Genomic DNA, 18,673 nt, shown 5'->3' with positions numbered 1-18,673 from the left:
CTATAATGCATATGTAGATGCTGCATATGTCTATAATGCATATGTCTATGTTGCATATGTAGATGCTGCATATGTCTATGTTGCATATGTAGATGCTGCATATGTCTATAATGCATATGTCTATGTTGCATATGTAGATGCTGCATATGTCTATAATGCATATGTCTATGTTGCATATGTAGATGCTGCATATGTCTATAATGCATATGTCTATGTTGCATATGTAGATGCTGCATATGTCTATAATGCATATGTCTATGTTGCATATGTAGATGCTGCATATGTCTATAATGCATATGTCTATGTTGCATATGTAGATGCTGCATATGTCTATAATGCATATGTCTATGTTGCATATGTAGATGCTGCATATGTCTATAATGCATATGTCTATGTTGCATATGTAGATGCTGCATATGTCTATAATGCATATGTCTATGTTGCATATGTAGATGCTGCATATGTCTATAATGCATATGTCTATGTTGCATATGTAGATGCTGCATATGTCTATAATGCATATGTCTATGTTGCATATGTAGATGCTGCATATGTCTATAATGCATATGTCTATGTTGCATATGTAGATGCTGCATATGTCTATAATGCATATGTCTATGTTGCATATGTAGATGCTGCATATGTCTATAATGCATATGTCTATGTTGCATATGTAGATGCTGCATATGTCTATAATGCATATGTCTATGTTGCATATGTAGATGCTGCATCGGTTAATGTCTTTGTTCTCAGCCGTTGGTCCATGTCGTTGGTCCTTGTCGTTGGTCTTTGATGCCTGTTCCCCTTTGCCATTACAAAAAATGGAAGTAGATTTTTTTTGTGTTTATTAGAAATTACTGAAAGGCTGTCCTTTCATTATCAATAGCTCCAAAATGTTTAGATTTCGGTGAATCTATTTTAATCTTATTTACTTCAGGCATTAATTTGGAAGGCAAAGGAGGAGGAGGGGTGGGGGGGGCGCAAGTTCAAAGAGCGACGGGATAATAATGGTGGGGGGAGGAGATAGGTAAATGTATAGGCTTAAAACTTTAAAATAACTCCAAGGGACCCTGCATCTATCCTGCGAATAAATGTGTGCTCACACTGGCAGAAGTCAAAGTGCTTTAGATGGTATCTAGTGTCTGGATCACCGGGGTTTTCAATCGCGGCTCATCCAACCGAACATTTTTTCCGACACTAGGGGGCGTAATAGGCCAATGGACGCTGATAATACATATCCTTTGAGGACATTTAAAATTATCAAAACGCCACCAGTAATTCATAAAAAGGTTAACTCAAATAATAGGCCTTCATAGTAATGCATTTTGATGTTTAAAGTGATCAAAATGCCATCCTTTTTTATTCAGAGGCCCTGGGGTATGGAGGACCAGTCCACTCAGCAGCCTTCCACTTCACTTTGATAGCTGATATTTTGATTGCTTGATAAAAATGTACTTTTAAATTTTAAGTTTTAAAAACAAGATAATAGGCAATTTCACTAAAGTTAACACGCAAATGTACTTCAATAAGTAAAATTATTTCAAAAAGAGAGGTTAGCTACTGCATATTATTCACATTTCCAACTCTCTACCTTTGTAATTTCAGGCTTGGCCAAACTAACTTGTTCACTAATGACACCCTGAACTTAAACATCTTGTGGAAACGGAATGCCTAAGATTGGGGGAGAACATGCGACTATTTTCTGTTGCTTTCTGCTTCGATGGTTTTATAGGAATTCCCACTTTGATCTTTTAGAAAACTGTGATACTATTGACCTAGAATACTCTGAAGCGACAATAACATAGGAACAATAATGTCAATGTAATATTGTTAGAATTTACCTTTCATGCCACTGTAGAAAAACTCAGAGCCTTATTTTCTGAACAAATATTTTAACTTTACTTGGGAACAAACAATGTATGTGGAAAACGATTGAGAAACAATTCAAAACTTCTTGTGTAATGATTGAAGCACAGAAACCAAGAGAAAACCAACCCCCCCCACACACACACACACACACACACACTCACACTACACAAAACCAAATGTAGTTATGAAAAATGTAGAAATGTCTGCCTTGCCAACTGCAAGGCTTCCAAACAGATGTCCATTCCAAAACAGTGGCTGTCCCTCAGAGGGTCAATTCTTTCCTGAAGGAGCATGGAAACCTGTCTTCTGATAATTTCTGGTGTGTCTGGAATGATCACACAATCGTCTGTATCCAATGGGGTTGGTCCTTCCCAGTCAACCCCATAGCGATCTTCGTCAATCTACAAAACACAATAGCATTTAAATGAAATAAATAAAAAAGTAGAAAAATAGTAGCAAATAGATAGTAAACATTTTTACTTGTTATGGTATAATTAAGAATCCAAACCTGCTCGCTGGAAGGGTCAGTTATGGAGGTGTTTGCCAGTAACTGACCCCTAATCCACAACTGTTGAGGTGATCTGCCTTGCTCCGTGGATAGGGAATGTCTGTCCCAAGCCACAGAAAACAGTTCTAAATGCCGATTTAGTCTGGGCAGCATTATGAAATGAATACATGCTAAATCCAGTTCACTATCAGGATTCAAAGCTGCAGTGTCAGCCAGATACTCCAGGGCATAGCGGTAGTTCACGGTGACAACACACCAAACGTCTCTCCACAGCCTCTCAATTCTTTGGTTATGGACACTGCGTCCCGTTATAAAACTTCTTCTTTCTGTAAAGAGCAATGCAAGGTGTAATTTTCTACAACCACATGATATTCTTTCATATACGGGAAGTATTCAGACCCCTTTAATAGTTTTCACTCTTTGTTTATTGCAGACATTTGCTAAAATCAATAAAGTTTATTTTGTTTCTCATTAGTGTACACTCAGCACCCCATCGGATCCTCCGTCAGACGGTTCTGCTCCATCCTCCAGCTGTGTTTAATTAAACTGATTGGACTTGATTAGAAAAAGCACATACCTGTCTATATAAGACCTTACAGCTCACAGTTCAGTCAGAGCAAATGAGAATCATGTGGTCAAAATGAGACAAAGATTTAACTTTTTGGTGTTCATTCCCAGCAGTATGTGTGGAGAAAACCAGGCACTACTCATCACCTGCCCAATACAATCCATACAGTGAAACATAGTGGTGGCAGCATCATGCTATAAGGGTGTTTTTCAGCTGCAAGGAAAGGACGGCTGGTTGCAACTGAAGGTAAAATGTGGTCAAGTACAGAGATATCCTGAAGAAAACCTCTTCCAGAGTGCTCAGGATCTTAGACTGGGCCAAATGGTTCACCATCCAATAAGACAATGACCTTAAGCACACAGCTAAAATAACAAGGGAGTGGCTTGGGAAAAACTCTGTGATCAGTCTTGACAGGCGCAGCCAGAGCCCTGACCTAAACCCAATTGAGCATCTACGGAGATACCTGAAAATGGCCGTCCACCAATGCTCAGCATGCAACCTGACAGAACTGGAGAGGATCAGCAAGGAATAATGGCAAAGGATCCCCCAATTAGGGCTGGGTATCGTTAAAAAATTTTCGGTTCCGGTACCAATACCGATACCTTCACTTCGATACCGGTTCCTGAACTATACTTTTTTCGATACCAGTTTTATAATATCAATTCGAAGAAAAAGAAAATTACACAACATAAAAAAGTACAAATCTTGAGTTTTATTTTAAGCTCTGATTTTTTCATTTACATTTTTCCTCTTACATAAAAAAAAAAAAAATTCTGAGTCTAATATTCACTGTTACATTATGAGGACCTTTTTACTTAGCAGTTTTCCTTTAGAAAAATGACCATGTCTGACAAACAAGCCCGTTGAATGGGATCCTACTGACACCGCACCGCTGTTATGTGGGGGTCTGAGCGGCTCCGACAGAAATATTGGAATGCAGGATGAACTGACTGCACTGATTAAGTTTTCAGGTGGATTTTCCCACTTAAAAACTTAATAAAACTACTTTATTCCCACTGATCACAGCAAATATAGCTGCAAGGCAGAGAAAGGATAGAGTAGCTCCGCCCAACGCGCATCAGACACACTTTTCGACCGCGCAGCCAGAGCAGCAAAGCTGCTTCAGCTGCACGTCAGAAGCTGGTACAAGCAGGAAAAATGAAGCAGCAGACGTGCTTTTGCTGCTCCTGCTGCGTCCAGTTTGAAAGCAGCATGATTCCCTCCGCTCTGGCTTTGCTCCGCCCACGGGCTGCTGAGAGGAGGATGGTCGCGCTGGCTGCGGTCCGCTCTTCTTGCAGTCAAACACCGAGCAACTTTCTGCTCTTAAATTGTTTCTATGCACGATGTATTGCATTGCGCACTATTGGCATCAGTCTTAATAAAGTGAAGCCACACTTTTGACCTGGAGGGCATTTTAAAGGGGTTCCACGACGCTGCAACCAGTTCACAACAGATACACATGAACCCTTGCTGTAGGCGTGACCACCTTTGTATTTTTCCTGGATGACGCAATCACGTTAAGTGTTACAGCCAATCACCGAAACTTGGTACCGAAAGACGAGGCATGTTTCGATACTCTGTAGAACCGAAGCATTTCGGTCGGCACCATAAAAGAACCGAAGTTCGGTACCCAGCCCTACCCCCAATCCAGGAGGGGAAAAATTGTAGCATCATTCCCAAGAAGACACATGGCTGTACAAGCTCAAAAGGGTGCTTCTACTCAATACTAAGCAAAGTATCTAAATACTTATGATGTTATATTGTTTTTCAGTTTTAATTTGCAAAAGTTTCAAATAAAGTTTCTGTAAAGAAGGGGTGCTGAGTGTACATTAATGAGAAATAAAATGAACTTTACTCATTTTTGCAAATGGCTGCAATGAAACAAAGAGTGAAACATTTTAGGGGGTCTGAATACTTTCTGTACTCACAGTACTTAAATAAAACTCTGACATGATGCTAAAGGACGTACCTCCCCCTCGTTCAGGATGTTCTAACATACTATATCGAGCTACTTCAACATTTTCTCCTCCTTTGTCACTTCGGACTCTGATGGGCAAGCCAAACTTCTGCACAGCTCCCAGGAAGGCTTGAAGAACTGTGCTAGATCGGTTGTTACTGCTGGCAGTGAGGAACATTATCTTACGACTGTATCCGTCTATGCCACCGTGAATCACAATTCTCCACCTTCAAAAAGGAAAAAAAAATTTTTTAAATTAAACTGTTGTGACATATCCATTTGCATTTTCCAGAAATAGCTTACCGTATCAATTTGTGATTGCCATCAATGTGCCACAGTGCCAGGGGTGATGGTACAGAGTAAACTCTTCTCTGTATGATATTAATGCCAATGCCACGACAGATGGTGCCCACTGGATCCACCACCCTCATTGTTTCCATTACTCTGGATCTCTGCACTCTAGAAAACATTAATTAAATGTGGATTTAATACACTTTTGTAACGTAATCATTCACACATTTAATGTAACACCTACCTTAGTCCAACACTATTAAGATATCCTAGGACGGTTTTGATTCCAGAATCAGGACACTCCTGGATAAAACTGCACACCAATCTTTGGAGATCCTCATCGCTGATGTTGCTGTAATTCATTCTGACAGAGAGATTGCTGTCAGCCATCCTTCTTCGTACAGTGCTGTAGCTAACACCTAACAGTTCCCCAATTTCACGGACTGTGAAATTGTACTCTAACAAGTACTTTAGTTGATCTTCTGAAATGTCCCACGATGGCCGTCCTCGGCCACCAGATGTGATCATTGCAGGTCTAAATCCACCAGTGTGGTTATTTTTTTCCTCTAGGAAGCAAAGTACTATCTTTACGCTGTCCAAGATGTCATCGATATCAGTGAATATTTCCGTTTGTTGAGCTCGTAATAAGATGTTATAGATGTCCTCATAGCGTTGCTGAAGGAAATCGAAATCAAATTGTGATGCATTAGCCTCAAAATTTTCAGATAACCGTCGACATTGAGCGTAGAGGTACTGCATCAGTTGATGGCTGCGCTGGTCGTCTTCAGAACTATAAAGAAAATACAGGTATTGTTAATGTTGAAAGAAGCACATGCAAAATAAAATCTAAGATTCATAGTGAAAACTTATCAAATTCTATGTTAAAATAATGTAAGTTTCCACTTTTTTCTTGGTAACATTGTCATTGTTGTGCATCTTTATTATTTTACATTTCTTTTTTTTTTTGCCCCATGTTTTCTCTCCCAGTTTAAATTTGATAACTGCTGCAAAAATTTCTTGAAAGCTGTACAAAACGACATCTCATTTGTGTACAGTATGTATAGAAAATTACAATAAAAGTTGTATAAGTCTAATTGCATTTGTCAAGCGTTACATCAATTTATATATATATTGTTTTCTCTCCTTTTAATAATCAATGAATGTATCAATAATTTCTTCCATTAATCTAAAAAGACTCCGTTTCAGTGAAGAAATTATCAATAAACAAACATTTGCAATTTAGCAAAAAAAATTCACTGCACATTTTAATTGAATTGTGAATGGCAATAAACATTTCCAGTTTTCTCTTAATTACGGCTGTAACTACATTATTGCTTAGATTTTCTATAGCAAAAGGGATATTCTGGAGTTCTTACCAGTGCTCTAGGTTGATTATCAAATTAATTGAAGACTACTTTAATCAATGATTAATCACGATTTTTCATATATATATATATATATATATATATATATATATATATATATATATATATATATATATATATATACATACATACCGATTCTAGCTTCCAATTGCAGAAATGAATAAAGGCCGATTACAATAAATTTTACCCTACCTTCAGCATCTTAAATCTAATTTACTTTTTTTTCCTAATGCTCTGACACGATTTTTTTAAATTTTGTATTATATAAATAAATTATCAATTAACTGAACAATAATCTGAAAAGTGTCCAAAAATTTTAACGAGGCTCTTTTTGGGAACACCGTAGTTTAATGTTTTTAAAAAGTTCATTAACAAAAAATTGATTTAAATGATGAAGTATGTAGAAGAATTAAGCTCCTGTCTGGTTTAAGGTCCTTGTTGTGGTTTTCCCTTTCAAAAGAAAATCATACATGACCAGGTTGTGATGTGTGCATGGCTCTGTTCGAAAACCTGGGCTGCATCCTCCAAGGACGCGGTCTACCTAGACTGGATCCTTGGAAGTCCTTGAAAATGAGGAGACCGGAAGAGTTTTGGCTGTGGATTCGAACAGGTCTACCCTTCGGCGGGTTTTACCGCTGTATGCTCTGTTGCTTAGCAACCGTGAAAGTTGACACACAAAGCAGGAAAAGAATGAAAACCGAAGTTTTCCAAAACTATTTGTTTATGTATTTCTTTTTTATTGTAAAATGAACAAAGACTACATTAACAAGAATCCAGAGTGGAATAAATGTTCCAACCACCGGGATCAGGAACAAATCAAATCAAATGTAATGATAGAAACCTTAGTCAGTTAAATAACCTGCTGCTGTCATTCTGCACATCTCTGATGTTGCTGCTATTTTCAAATATCCATCACTGTAAAAATGTCCATAGCTGCATATTGGTTATTTATTCCCCAGTTTTATATTGTTAAAACGCTTTACAGTATGTTATTGTTTATATTTTAACTCTTCCCTATTATGTTATTCTTATACATTTTTCTAAGGTCCACATTTGTGTGACCATTTTCAATAATCTTTCTGCTGCTGTAAATCTGCCCATTGTGGAACAATAAAGGGATTTTCTATTCTATTCTATAAAAGGAGTAGAAAGATATAAGTAAATCTAACTAATGTATGTATAAAAAATATATCTGCAAAATCTCTTATATTCAACAACAAAAAATACTGAGTTAAGCATATTGTGCAAAACAGCAATAAAAGATAAAAATCCTATCAGATTTATAGTCCCCACACTGCAGATATATTAGAATCTGTCCTCAAATTACAGCCAAACCCATTTACACAGTAACAGATTAAAACCTTAGATAAATCAAACATTACCGCCACATATCTGACTCAATAACCATTAAAACAACTATTTTCATTCATTTCAGACGGAATTGTTCACTGACTTGTATTATATTAAACTGAACTTCCAATTTTCACCACTGTTCGGCGCCAAGTAACCTTTCCTCTGATCACGGCTTGCTGGGTCTCGCAATGAATCCTGTGATATCCAAAGATACCGAGGGTACGTCGGACCCGTCCTTTAAGTCAGGCAAAAAGAAGGACGCATTTTAAGGCCGCATAACGAGGACTCTTGGAATCCGACCAGACCTGACGTAATCGGCCTTCGAATCTGGCCTTCTAAGGACGCCTCCTAGGTTTTCGAACAGAGCACAGATGTTTTGTGATAGCTTCCTAGTAGTAAATGAACAAATGAGACAGGTAATGATAATGCACGTTTGGAAAACAATTTTCACTTATCAAAAAAAAAAACAAAAAAAAACACATAAATAAATAACTCCGGCGAAACGTTGGAGAGTTGTTTAATTTTTCCACAATAAGTTTAATTTCATTACAGCTTAGTATTTCAACAAGACGTTAACTTCCTCTTGGCACACTGCTCAGCTGAATAAACCTGAACAAACAAATCTAGCATCGCGAAACAGCCCTGTGTCCTCTGTAAATGTCAAAGAAATACTGTTTTGAAAATAAAAGCACTTTAGGATACGGATATGTTCACGCCCGTAAAAAAGTGATTCCCTGGTTTTGAGCGCGATGCATCCATTGTAGCGTTCACGGCATTCAGCGACCTTAGTAGTCTACTTTTGGTATGCCAGGACACGACTAATATAAAATATTTGGAATATACTTACCGTGTGGACATTTTCACTGCGACCACTGTTTTACTTCTTCTTCTTTTGATCGATGGCGAACGTTTCCACTGTTGTTGCTACGAACATCAGCAAAGGTCTACCGGAAGTACTCAATGTGGCGGGTAAATGGACGGAAGTACCTCAACAACACCAAAATTGGCGCAAAAAAAAAAAAATCATTATTTGCGGGACGTTGTCTAGAAAGGTAAGAGTGAACATTTCATAAGTTAAAAATGTTACACAAAAAATATTTTTTATAGTCGTATTTATCTTAATTGATATTACTGTTATTTTAACATTGTAATAGCATGTCATATCAGTAATTTGGTTTTGCAGATAATGTTATAACTTCACATATGTATAGCATATAGTAGCATATATATATATATATATATATATATATATATATATATATATATATATATATATATATATATGAAAAAAATTACTCAGAAAAAAAAAGTAAGTTAAGTAATGTTAAATTTTTATTGCTAAATTGAAAAATGAATTTATAATGCAGTGGTTTCGCAAGCTTTGAGTAGATTACAGTGTTAGAACATTGGCTTTGCACTAGAGCATTATTCAATTTGGCAATATATCATTTATATACAATTGGGAACTTTAGCAAAAAAATAAGTGCTTCGCATTGTGTAACCTGGGACGTTTGAAGTCATAAATCGTCACACGGACATCTGTATATGCACAGACCTTCAAATATTTCAATTTATTTCCTGTAATGTAGACCATTAATGCTTATTGCTACAGATGTTGGAATATATCTAAAAGCACGTGCACAACCCAACATTGTTATTGCAACCAAACCTGGTTAATAGCATTTTTTAAAAAGTGACAAATTAGACCCCATGTAAAATCATTTTTTTACCTTGACTAGGACCAATGGTTTGGTAAGGTTGTCCATTATGTTAATAACTATGTTGCACTGGTGAAATCTCTGCTAATTCTGGTTTCATTTTTTGTCACAGATTCCCAAAATGGACAGAGGAAGTCAAAGACCATTGTATGTAACAAATATACAGTTTTCATATTGTTGACAGACTTCCAACATCTACTACAGATCAATTAACTTAATCTATATCCGCCCTTTTAACAGTCCTGAAGAAATGCGTGCATTGCTCCAGCAAATGCAGCGCACTACAGCTCTGCTGCTGGACAGAGTGGAACAAGCTCCATCTGCTCCACCACAACCCAGTTTGCCAGCTACACCAGTCCAGCATCCTCCCACTTGTTTCCCTAGAGTATCCTCCCGAATGCCACCTTTGTCACGGCTACAGCCTGCATCATCCTGTAACACCCCACCTACTGAATCAAGCCACACGATGCCTGGTCCATCTTGCCATATCCCACCTGCTCCAGCTTCTCCCTTCCAAGCTCTTCCACCTCGGCACACTGTCTATCAGCCCCGTACTGACAATGTTCAGGCCCACTTGTCAAGGCTGTTTCGGCCTCATCAAGGTGGAGTAACCAGTGGGGTTAGGAAGAGGAAGCGGGAGACCCCTTGGTCACATATTTTTATTTGTTTACCTGAGACACAATCATGTGTTATTCCAACAACTGAGGAGTCTTGCTTCTATGCAGCTTGTGGATTGGGGAAAAAAAATGTGTTTTTCCCCCACAATGAAGGAGACCATTCATTCTTCAGCGAGCATCTCTTCTCTGCGTTCCCCCAACTTAGAGATGCTGGTGGGTTTGTCTTGGCTCGTGGCTGCAGGGGAAAGAACTTAGAAGAGCTTCCCATACCACCATTGGGATACAGCCTGAGCTATATACGATCAGCTTCATCAAGGACTCCCTTGTACATAATTCCCCTCCAACAAAGCCTTACTCTGACGCCTCCGCCAGTTGATGATGTAGGTTTCAATCTTTACCGAAACATGTGTGTACTTTATATTGTCTGGACGTTCAACTTATTTTTATTTTTTTGTACAATGTGCATAGGCCCCGAAAGTGATGGAAAGGTGTCTCACCTGCCAATCCTTAATCCCCCTTTGTGACTTGGCTGCTCATATCCAGGAGTGGTAAAAATGACTGTTAATCTTTTAAAAACATAGAGCATTATATTAGAAAATAGAAGACAACTGGTTACTGTGCAAATTGTGTATTTGCAAATGATTAACTGTTTATTAGAGTAACAAAATTTAACTGACTGGTTCCATCTCTCTTCGGTTTTCTTCTTTTTACAGTACACAAGACGAAGCAAGCAATGATACGTACGGCCCATACTCATATCAATATCTTCAAGAAATACATGTGAAACATTTTTCATAGTGACGAATGCTGTTTTGCTGTTGGGGGGTTCACAGAGAGAACATGGATGAGGAGCTAGCCATGGCTATTGAGCAGTCTTTGCAGGTCTGTAAATGTTTCTTAAACAAAGATTTAAATAAGTAAATACTGTTCTGGTAAACAAAACTTTTCTATTATACTTATATGATTTTTTCCCCCCTACCTTTTCAACAGGAAATGTCACCTGTGCAACAGTAAGTGTATATCGTGTTCACCTTAATAACAGACACAAAGAAAAAATACTTTTTTTAAATGTAATTTTTTTTATTTTTGTTTGGCAGGCAATCAATAACTGTTACAGCTGATGAGGTTGAAGCAGCTTCCACTTTGGCCACAGGTTTGATGAAGTAAGTGTCTTGGTTATTATTTCATTTACCTTTGGGATAAAAAAAGTACTTTTAAATTTGTGTTGAATTGAATTATAAGTTTATGATTAAGTCTTTCTATATTTCCTTTTTATTATTATTTCATTCTTAGTGTGCAAATATGTGATGTGTTGTTTGTGCATTTCTTTGGATTTAACTTTCCATTTTATTCTTGTTCTCTATACATTGAGTCATTCTGGTAAGCCCGTAGGTCAGTATTTCTGCTCAGTTCTAGAGATGTTGGTCTCCGTCCCTGTTATGGCTCCTCCCCAGCTGTTCCTCATAAGATTGTGTTTTCTGGTACTCACAGTGTGTTCCAAGAGCAACACCTTGTATTAGAGGTTGAAGCTGTTGCGTCACGTCAGGGTGTTACAAGGTATGAAATTTGACACAAATATGATCCGATTATTATGTTGAAATCCTTAAAGCTTAAATATTTGGTATTGTAGTGCTCAGCAGCACATCCTGGAGCAGGAAACAGTGGAAACCTTAGAACTTGTCACCATAAATGAAGGAACAAGCGAGTAAGTTTTATGCACACTTGAATTAGTTTCAAATATTAATAGATGTTCTTTGATTGACTTGACCATCTCCTTAGTTTTTATCAGATGCCTTTGCTAAGACAACCATTGTATTGTATATTCTTTACACATAAAAAGAAAACTGCTTTTTCTTTGTTTTCCCTTTTTTTCAACAGCTCTCCCGACTTAAAGACTGTTCTTGAAGCTTTAAAACAAGGAGTTCAGGGAGGGTCAGCACCCATCCACAACTGCATAAATGTGTGCCGCGAGTTCCTGCTAGAAGGCTCTTTTAGAGCTTTTAGAAGAGCACACTTCAGTCCCCTCCATCGTTTAAGTGTAATGTTTGTGGATAGTGAGGGACAGACTGAGGGGGCTGTGGATGACGGGGGTCCCAGCCGCGAATTCCTGCGACTCCTGGTTGCATCACTAAAAGACAGCCGCTACTTTGAGGGGCCAGAGGGCAGCAAAAATCTGTCACTGGTACCTCGGGGTAGGTAGCAATAATACCTGTTTAGACATGACGTTCTTATGCTGTAGGAGCCATTCAGTTTTTAATTTATTCTGAGGTTTCGGTCTATTTTGCAGGTCTAGAGTTTGGTGACTACAAAGTCATTGGCCAAATGCTGTCCCTGGCCCTTCTCCAAGGAGGAGTACGGCCCTCTTTTTTATCAGAAAGGCTGTATACCCTGTTGTGTCAGCAACAAACAGGCCCAGTACCAGTAGAGGAGGTTGGCGATTGGGAACTGCGCCAGCACCTTGATAAAGTGGGTTGCACAATTTCATATATCTTTATGTATATTTATGTGTGTGTATACATACGTATATATACACTATATTGCCAAAAGTATTTGCTCACCCATCCAAATTATTGGAATCAGGTGTTCCAATCACTTCCATGGCCACAGGTGTATAAATTCAAGCACCTAGGCATGCAGACTGTTTTTACAAACATTTGTGAAAGAATGGGTCGCTCTCAGGAGCTCAGTGAATTCCAGCGTGGAACTGTGATAGGATGCCACCTGTGCAACAAATCCAGTCGTGAAATTTCCTCGCTCCTAAATATTCCACAGTCAACTGTCAGCTGTATTATAAGAAAACGGAAGTGTTTGGGAACGACAGCAACTCAGCCACGAAGTGGTAGGCCACGTAAACTGACGGAGCGGGGTCAGCGGATGCTGAAGCGCATAGTGCGAAGAGGTCGCCAACTTTCTGCAGAGTCAATCACTACAGACCTCCAAACTTCATGTGGCCTTCAGATTAGCTCAAGAACAGTGCGCAGAGAGCTTCATGGAATGGGTTTCCATGGTCGAGCAGCTGCATCCAAGCCATACATCACCAAGTGCAATGCAAAGCGTCGGATGCGGTGGTGTAAAGCACGCCGCCACTGGACTCTAGAGCAGTGGAGACGCGTTCTCTGGAGTGACGAATCGCGCTTCTCCATCTGGCAATCTGATGGACGGGTCTGGGTTTGGCGGTTGCCAGGAGAACGGTACTTGTCTGACTGCATTGTGCCAAGTGTAAAGTTTGGTGGAGGGGGGATTATGGTGTGGGGTTGTTTTTCAGGAGCTGGGCTTGGCCCCTTAGTTCCAGTGAAAGGAACTCTGAATGCTTCAGCATACCAAGACATTTTGGACAATTCCATGCTCCCAACTTTGTGGGAACAGTTTGGAGCTGGCCCCTTCCTCTTCCAACATGACTGTGCACCAGTGCACAAAGCAAGGTCCATAAAGACATGGATGACAGAGTCTGGTGTGGATGAACTTGACTGGCCTGCACAGAGTCCTGACCTCAACCCGATAGAACACCTTTGGGATGAATTAGAGCGGAGACTGAGAGCCAGGCCTTCTCGTCCAACATCAGTGTGCGACCTCACAAATGCGCTTCTGGAAGAATGGTCAAAAATTCCCATAAACACACTCCTAAACCTTGTGGACAGCCTTCCCAGAAGAGTTGAAGCTGTTCTAGCTGCAAAGGGTGGACCGACGTCATATTGAACCCTATGGATTAGGAACGGGATGTCACTTAAGCTCATATGTGAGTCAAGGCAGGTGAGCAAATACTTTTGGCAATATAGTGTATATATATATATATATATATATATATATATATATATATATATATATATATATATATATATATATATATATAAGTATGTGTGTGTGTTTTCATTTACAGATAAAGACTGCAGAAACTCTGGAGGAAGCCCAGCTGGCTGTTGGTGAAGCTTTTCCGGCACTATGTACCCTTGGCTGTGCAAGGACCCTCCAAAACATGGAGAGCCGTCAGGCTCTCATTGAGGAGGCAGCAAGGGCCCATGTCGAGGGGCGCGTTAAACCTGCACTGGACCAGTAAGTAGAATCCCATGTACTGAATATTAGGTGTCAACAGAAATTCACTGTTAACAAAATATTGGCTTGTGTTTGTTTTTGGGTTTTGAATTTTTTATCTAACAGTCATTATACAGTAGTGCGACATACAGACTGGGTTGTCAACAGACAACTACTGTGTAATACAAATGTCTTTTAATGTTTGGGTAGGGACACAATACATTGAACTTACTAATGGTAGCATTTACGCGTGCTTTACATGGAACTAGAGCTTACACTCTTCATTTTGCCAGTTCTGTAATTTGGCTGATATGTTGGCACTAAAGATTAAACTGACTTTTCACTTTCCTTGTGCAAAGAAAATTTACTGAAGATTGACTTAATTTAAACCTAAGTTGGTGGACTATGAACTGTTATTTACAAACCGTGAACCATGTCTGGGGGGAGGGTGCTTCAGCTTTCTAGACTTACACCGTTAAATTGCGTCTTCAATATGCATACAGGTGCTGGTCATAAAATTAGAATATCATGAAAAAGTAGATTGATTTCAGTAATTCCATTTAAAAAGTGAAACTTGTATATTATATTCATACATTACATACAAACTCATATATTTCAGATGTTTATTTTGTTTAATTTTGATGATTACAAATGACAACAAATGAAAATCTCAAATTCATCATATCAGAAAATTAGAATATTACTGAAGACCAATAAAAACAAAGGATTTATAGAAATGTTGGCCAACTGAAAAGTATGAACATGAAAAGTATGAGCATGTACAGCACTCAGTATTTAGTTGGGCCTCCTTTGGCCTGTATTACTGCAGCAATGCGGCGTGGCATGGAGTCGATCAGTCTGTGGCACTGCTCAGGTGTTATGATAGCCCAGGTTGCTCTAATAGTGGCTTTTAGCTCTTCTGAATTGTTGGGTCTGGTGTATTGCATCTTCTTCTTCACAATACCCCATAGATTTTCTATGGGGTTAAGGTCAGGAGAGTTTGCTGGCCAATTAAGAACAGGGATACCATGGTCCTTCAACCAGGTACTGGTAGCTTTGGCACTGTGTGCAGGTGCCAAGTCCTGTTGGAAAATGAAATCTGCATCTCCAAAAAGTTGGTCAGCTGCAGGAAGCATGAAGTGCTCTAAAACTTCCTGGTATGTGGCTGCGTTGACCCTGGACCTCAGAAAACACAATGGACCAACACCAGCAGATGACATGGCACCCCAAACCATCACTGACTGTGGAAACTTTACACTGGACTTCAAGCAACGTGGATGAAGTGCCTCTCTTCTTTTCCTCCAGACTCTGGGACCTTGATTTCCAAAGGAAATGCAAAATTTACTTTCATCAGAGAACATGACTTTGGACCACTCACCAGCAGTCCAGTCCTGTTTCTCTTTAGCCCAGGCAAGACGCTTCTGACGCTGTCTGTGGTTCAAGAGTGGCTTGACACAAGGAATGCGACAGCAGAAACCCATGTCTTTCATACGTCTGTGTGTGGTGGTTCTTGAAGCACTCACTCCAGCTGCAGTCCACTCTTTGTGAATCTCCCCCACATTTTTGAATGGGTTTTGTTTCACAATCCTCTCCAGGGTGCGGTTATCTCTCTTGCTTGTACACTTTTTTCGACCACATCTTTTCCTTCCCTTCGCCTCTCTATTAATGTGCTTGGACACTGAGCTCTGTGAACAGCCAGCCTCTTTAGCGATGACCTTTTGTGTCTTGCCCTCCTTGTGCAAGGTGTCGATGGTCGTCTTTTGGACAACCGTCAAGTCAGCAGTCTTCCCCATGATTGTGTAGCCTATAGAACTAGACTGAAAGACCATTTAAAGGCTTTTGCAGGTGGTTTGAGTTAATTAGCTGATTAGAGGGTTGCACCAGGGGCCATCAATTTTGAACCTTTTCACAATATTCTAATTTTCTGATATGATGAATTTGAGATTTTCATTTGTTGTCATTTGTAATCATCAAAATTAAACAAAATAAACATCTGAAATATATGAGTTTGTATGTAATGTATGAATATAATATACAAGTTTCACTTTTTAAATGGAATTACTGAAATCAATCTACTTTTTCATGATATTCTAATTTTATGACCAGCACCTGTAAAGTATTTAATAGAACAAATCAGATCAGAACTAGGCTGGCTGTGCTTCTGCAGCAGGAGGAGTAGAGAAAGCAAATTCTGTGCTGTGTGTATATTCTATAAAAGTAACATCTGGCAGCAAATTCTGTATTATTGCTCTGAAAAAAAAGTAACCCTGATCAGTCTTGCCATGGGCGATCCAAAAACCTATACAGCTCTGTGAGGAAAACTTTGGATAAAGATTAGCCTGTTGGCTTTGCCCCAGCCTCTGCCGCACCACTGGAGTCCCTGCTTTTACAAAGATGCTTTATTTTAATGTATTTATACCAACAGCAGAAGAATAGAATTCAATTCAGTTACATTTCAGTTTATTTATATAGCACCAATTCACAACAAATGTCATCTTAAGGCAGTTTACAGTTCACCAGATCATATGGCAAAATTGATTCAAAGTTTTCTCTCTAAGGAAAACCAGTTGAAGGCATCACCTTATTGACCCTTCCCTCACAATAAGCATGCTTTTAGCGACAGTGGAGAGGAAAAACTCAGTTTTAACAGTTAGCAACGTCCAGCAGAAACAGGCTCAGTGTGAGCGGCCATTTGCTGAAGCCGACTGGGGTTTAAGGAGACAGAAGCAGAGATACAAAAAGCAGCTGCAAAAGGCGGCCCCGTCCAGGAAACACACAGCCAGGCAGACGAGCTCTAAGCCAAGTCCCATGTCAGAGGATGAAGAGAGCACATCCAGCCAGTCACAGTCAGAGAAACAGGACCACACTGGAAAAACAGCAATCTCCAACATCATATAAACAAAGGGGTTCATGGCAGCAGCACAGCTGAGATTTCTGCCCAGGATGGTGTCACAGCCAAATAGGAACAGACGAGGCGAACAGAATGGTGCCAACAGATAGGAATATGGTAGGACTAGTGTAAAAGGGGCTAAGGATGTGTAAGTAAAAGTTCTCCATTCTTTTTCTCTAATGTCTGGATGAGTAGCAGGACACTGATTCAGGTCTCAGTCCATCTTTGTCTTTTTGACCTTTGCTTTCTTGACCTTTTCTGACTGGAGTGATAATAAATGTTTCCTCACAACTTCCCTATACGTCATTGGGCTGCTTTACATAAATGGCCCCCAGTTAATTGTCATGCATCAAGCTTAAAAGCCCGAGACTTTGATTCAACCTAAGAAAACAATGCCTGGTACTTAACTTCATGGGTCTTTTAATGGAAAGTGAAGTATTGTTAATTTTTATGTCCAAATCTATCAGGGGTGTGAAAATTTGTTTTGGGCAAGCCTTTACAGATACATGGTTGTGCAAGCCAAAATATTAAGAGCTTTTATGTCAAAATGTGCTTTCCTGACAGGCTCATTGAGGGGTTGGATTGCCTCAAGGTGGCTGAGGCAATGAGGGCCCATCCTGACATCCTTCGACCCATCTTTGTTTATGGAGATACCAAGTTGACAGTTCAGGACATGATGACCCTGTTTGAGATCATCTTCTCTCCACCTGGAAGCAATGCCCGGAGAAGTGAAAACTTGACCATAAGCTTTTGGAGGGACTGGCTTATTGAAGTTGGCGGTATGTTGGGATGCACAAAATTATTTGGTTATATACAAATTTAAAACTAATCAAACATTGTTTCTCCACTTTTTAGATGGTTCGAGAGCAGTCACTCTTGAAAAGATACTGATCTTTGTTTCTGGAGTGGAACAAATCCCTCCACTTGGCTTCCCCCAGAGGCCTCAAATACAGTTTCTGCACACCCCACTGGAAGATAGTACCTGGCGGCGCTATCCTGAAGCCAACACATGCAGTATTATTTTGAGGCTTCCGATTCATGCAACATTCGAGAACTTTGTGGAATATATGGAGTCAGGCATTCTGCAGTCTCCAACTTTTGGTTTTGTGTAATGTGAGTGTGTGTGTATGTGTGTGTGTGTGTGTGTGTGGGGGGGGGGGGTGTTGGTTTTCTCTTGGTTTCTGTGCTTCAATCATTACACAAGAAGTTTTGAATTGTTTCTCAATCGTTTTCCACATACATTGTTTGTTCCCAAGTAAAGTTAAAATATTTGTTCAGAAAATAAGGCTCTGAGTTTTTCTACAGTGGCATGAAAGGTAAATTCTAACAATATTACATTGACATTATTGTTCCTATGTTATTGTCGCTTCAGAGTATTCTAGGTCAATAGTATCACAGTTTTCTAAAAGATCAAAGTGGGAATTCCTATAAAACCATCGAAGCAGAAAGCAACAGAAAATAGTCGCATGTTCTCCCCCAATCTTAGGC

General features: G+C 39.4%; 1 protein-coding gene across 1 annotated transcript; it reads right to left on the bottom strand.

Moving 5' to 3' along the window:
- Positions 1-2,012: 2,012 nt before the first annotated feature.
- LOC119775630 lies at positions 2,013-6,797 on the bottom strand. Its single transcript, XM_038273682.1, has 6 exons — positions 6,771-6,797; positions 5,438-5,983; positions 5,206-5,361; positions 4,915-5,129; positions 2,378-2,703; positions 2,013-2,270 (listed from the first exon to the last, which is right to left on the bottom strand). Exons 2-6 carry the CDS (start codon positions 5,950-5,952, stop codon positions 2,052-2,054), a joined length of 1,431 nt encoding a protein of 476 aa, XP_038129610.1. The 5' UTR covers positions 5,953-5,983; positions 6,771-6,797; the 3' UTR covers positions 2,013-2,051.
- Positions 6,798-18,673: the final 11,876 nt, after the last annotated feature.

This window comes from Cyprinodon tularosa, unplaced genomic scaffold, assembly GCF_016077235.1.
Source record: "Cyprinodon tularosa strain WSP-4 unplaced genomic scaffold, ASM1607723v1 ctg883, whole genome shotgun sequence".
NCBI classification, from domain to species: domain Eukaryota; kingdom Metazoa; phylum Chordata; class Actinopteri; order Cyprinodontiformes; family Cyprinodontidae; genus Cyprinodon; species Cyprinodon tularosa.
Note: the sequence above shows the minus strand (reverse complement) of the source record. Positions and strands in the feature narration are given on the sequence as shown.

Excerpts from the sequence above, each read along its gene's own strand:
- LOC119775630 (XM_038273682.1), bottom strand. The coding sequence starts at position 5,952 with ATGCAGTACCTCTACGCTCAATGTCGACGGTTATCTGAAAATTTTGAG. Across the intron at positions 5,362-5,437 it reads CTTAATAGTGTTGGACTAAG|AGTGCAGAGATCCAGAGTAA; the intron begins GTAGGTGTTACA and ends AATGTTTTCTAG. Across the intron at positions 2,271-2,377 it reads CTGACCCTTCCAGCGAGCAG|ATTGACGAAGATCGCTATGG; the intron begins GTTTGGATTCTT and ends TGTGTTTTGTAG.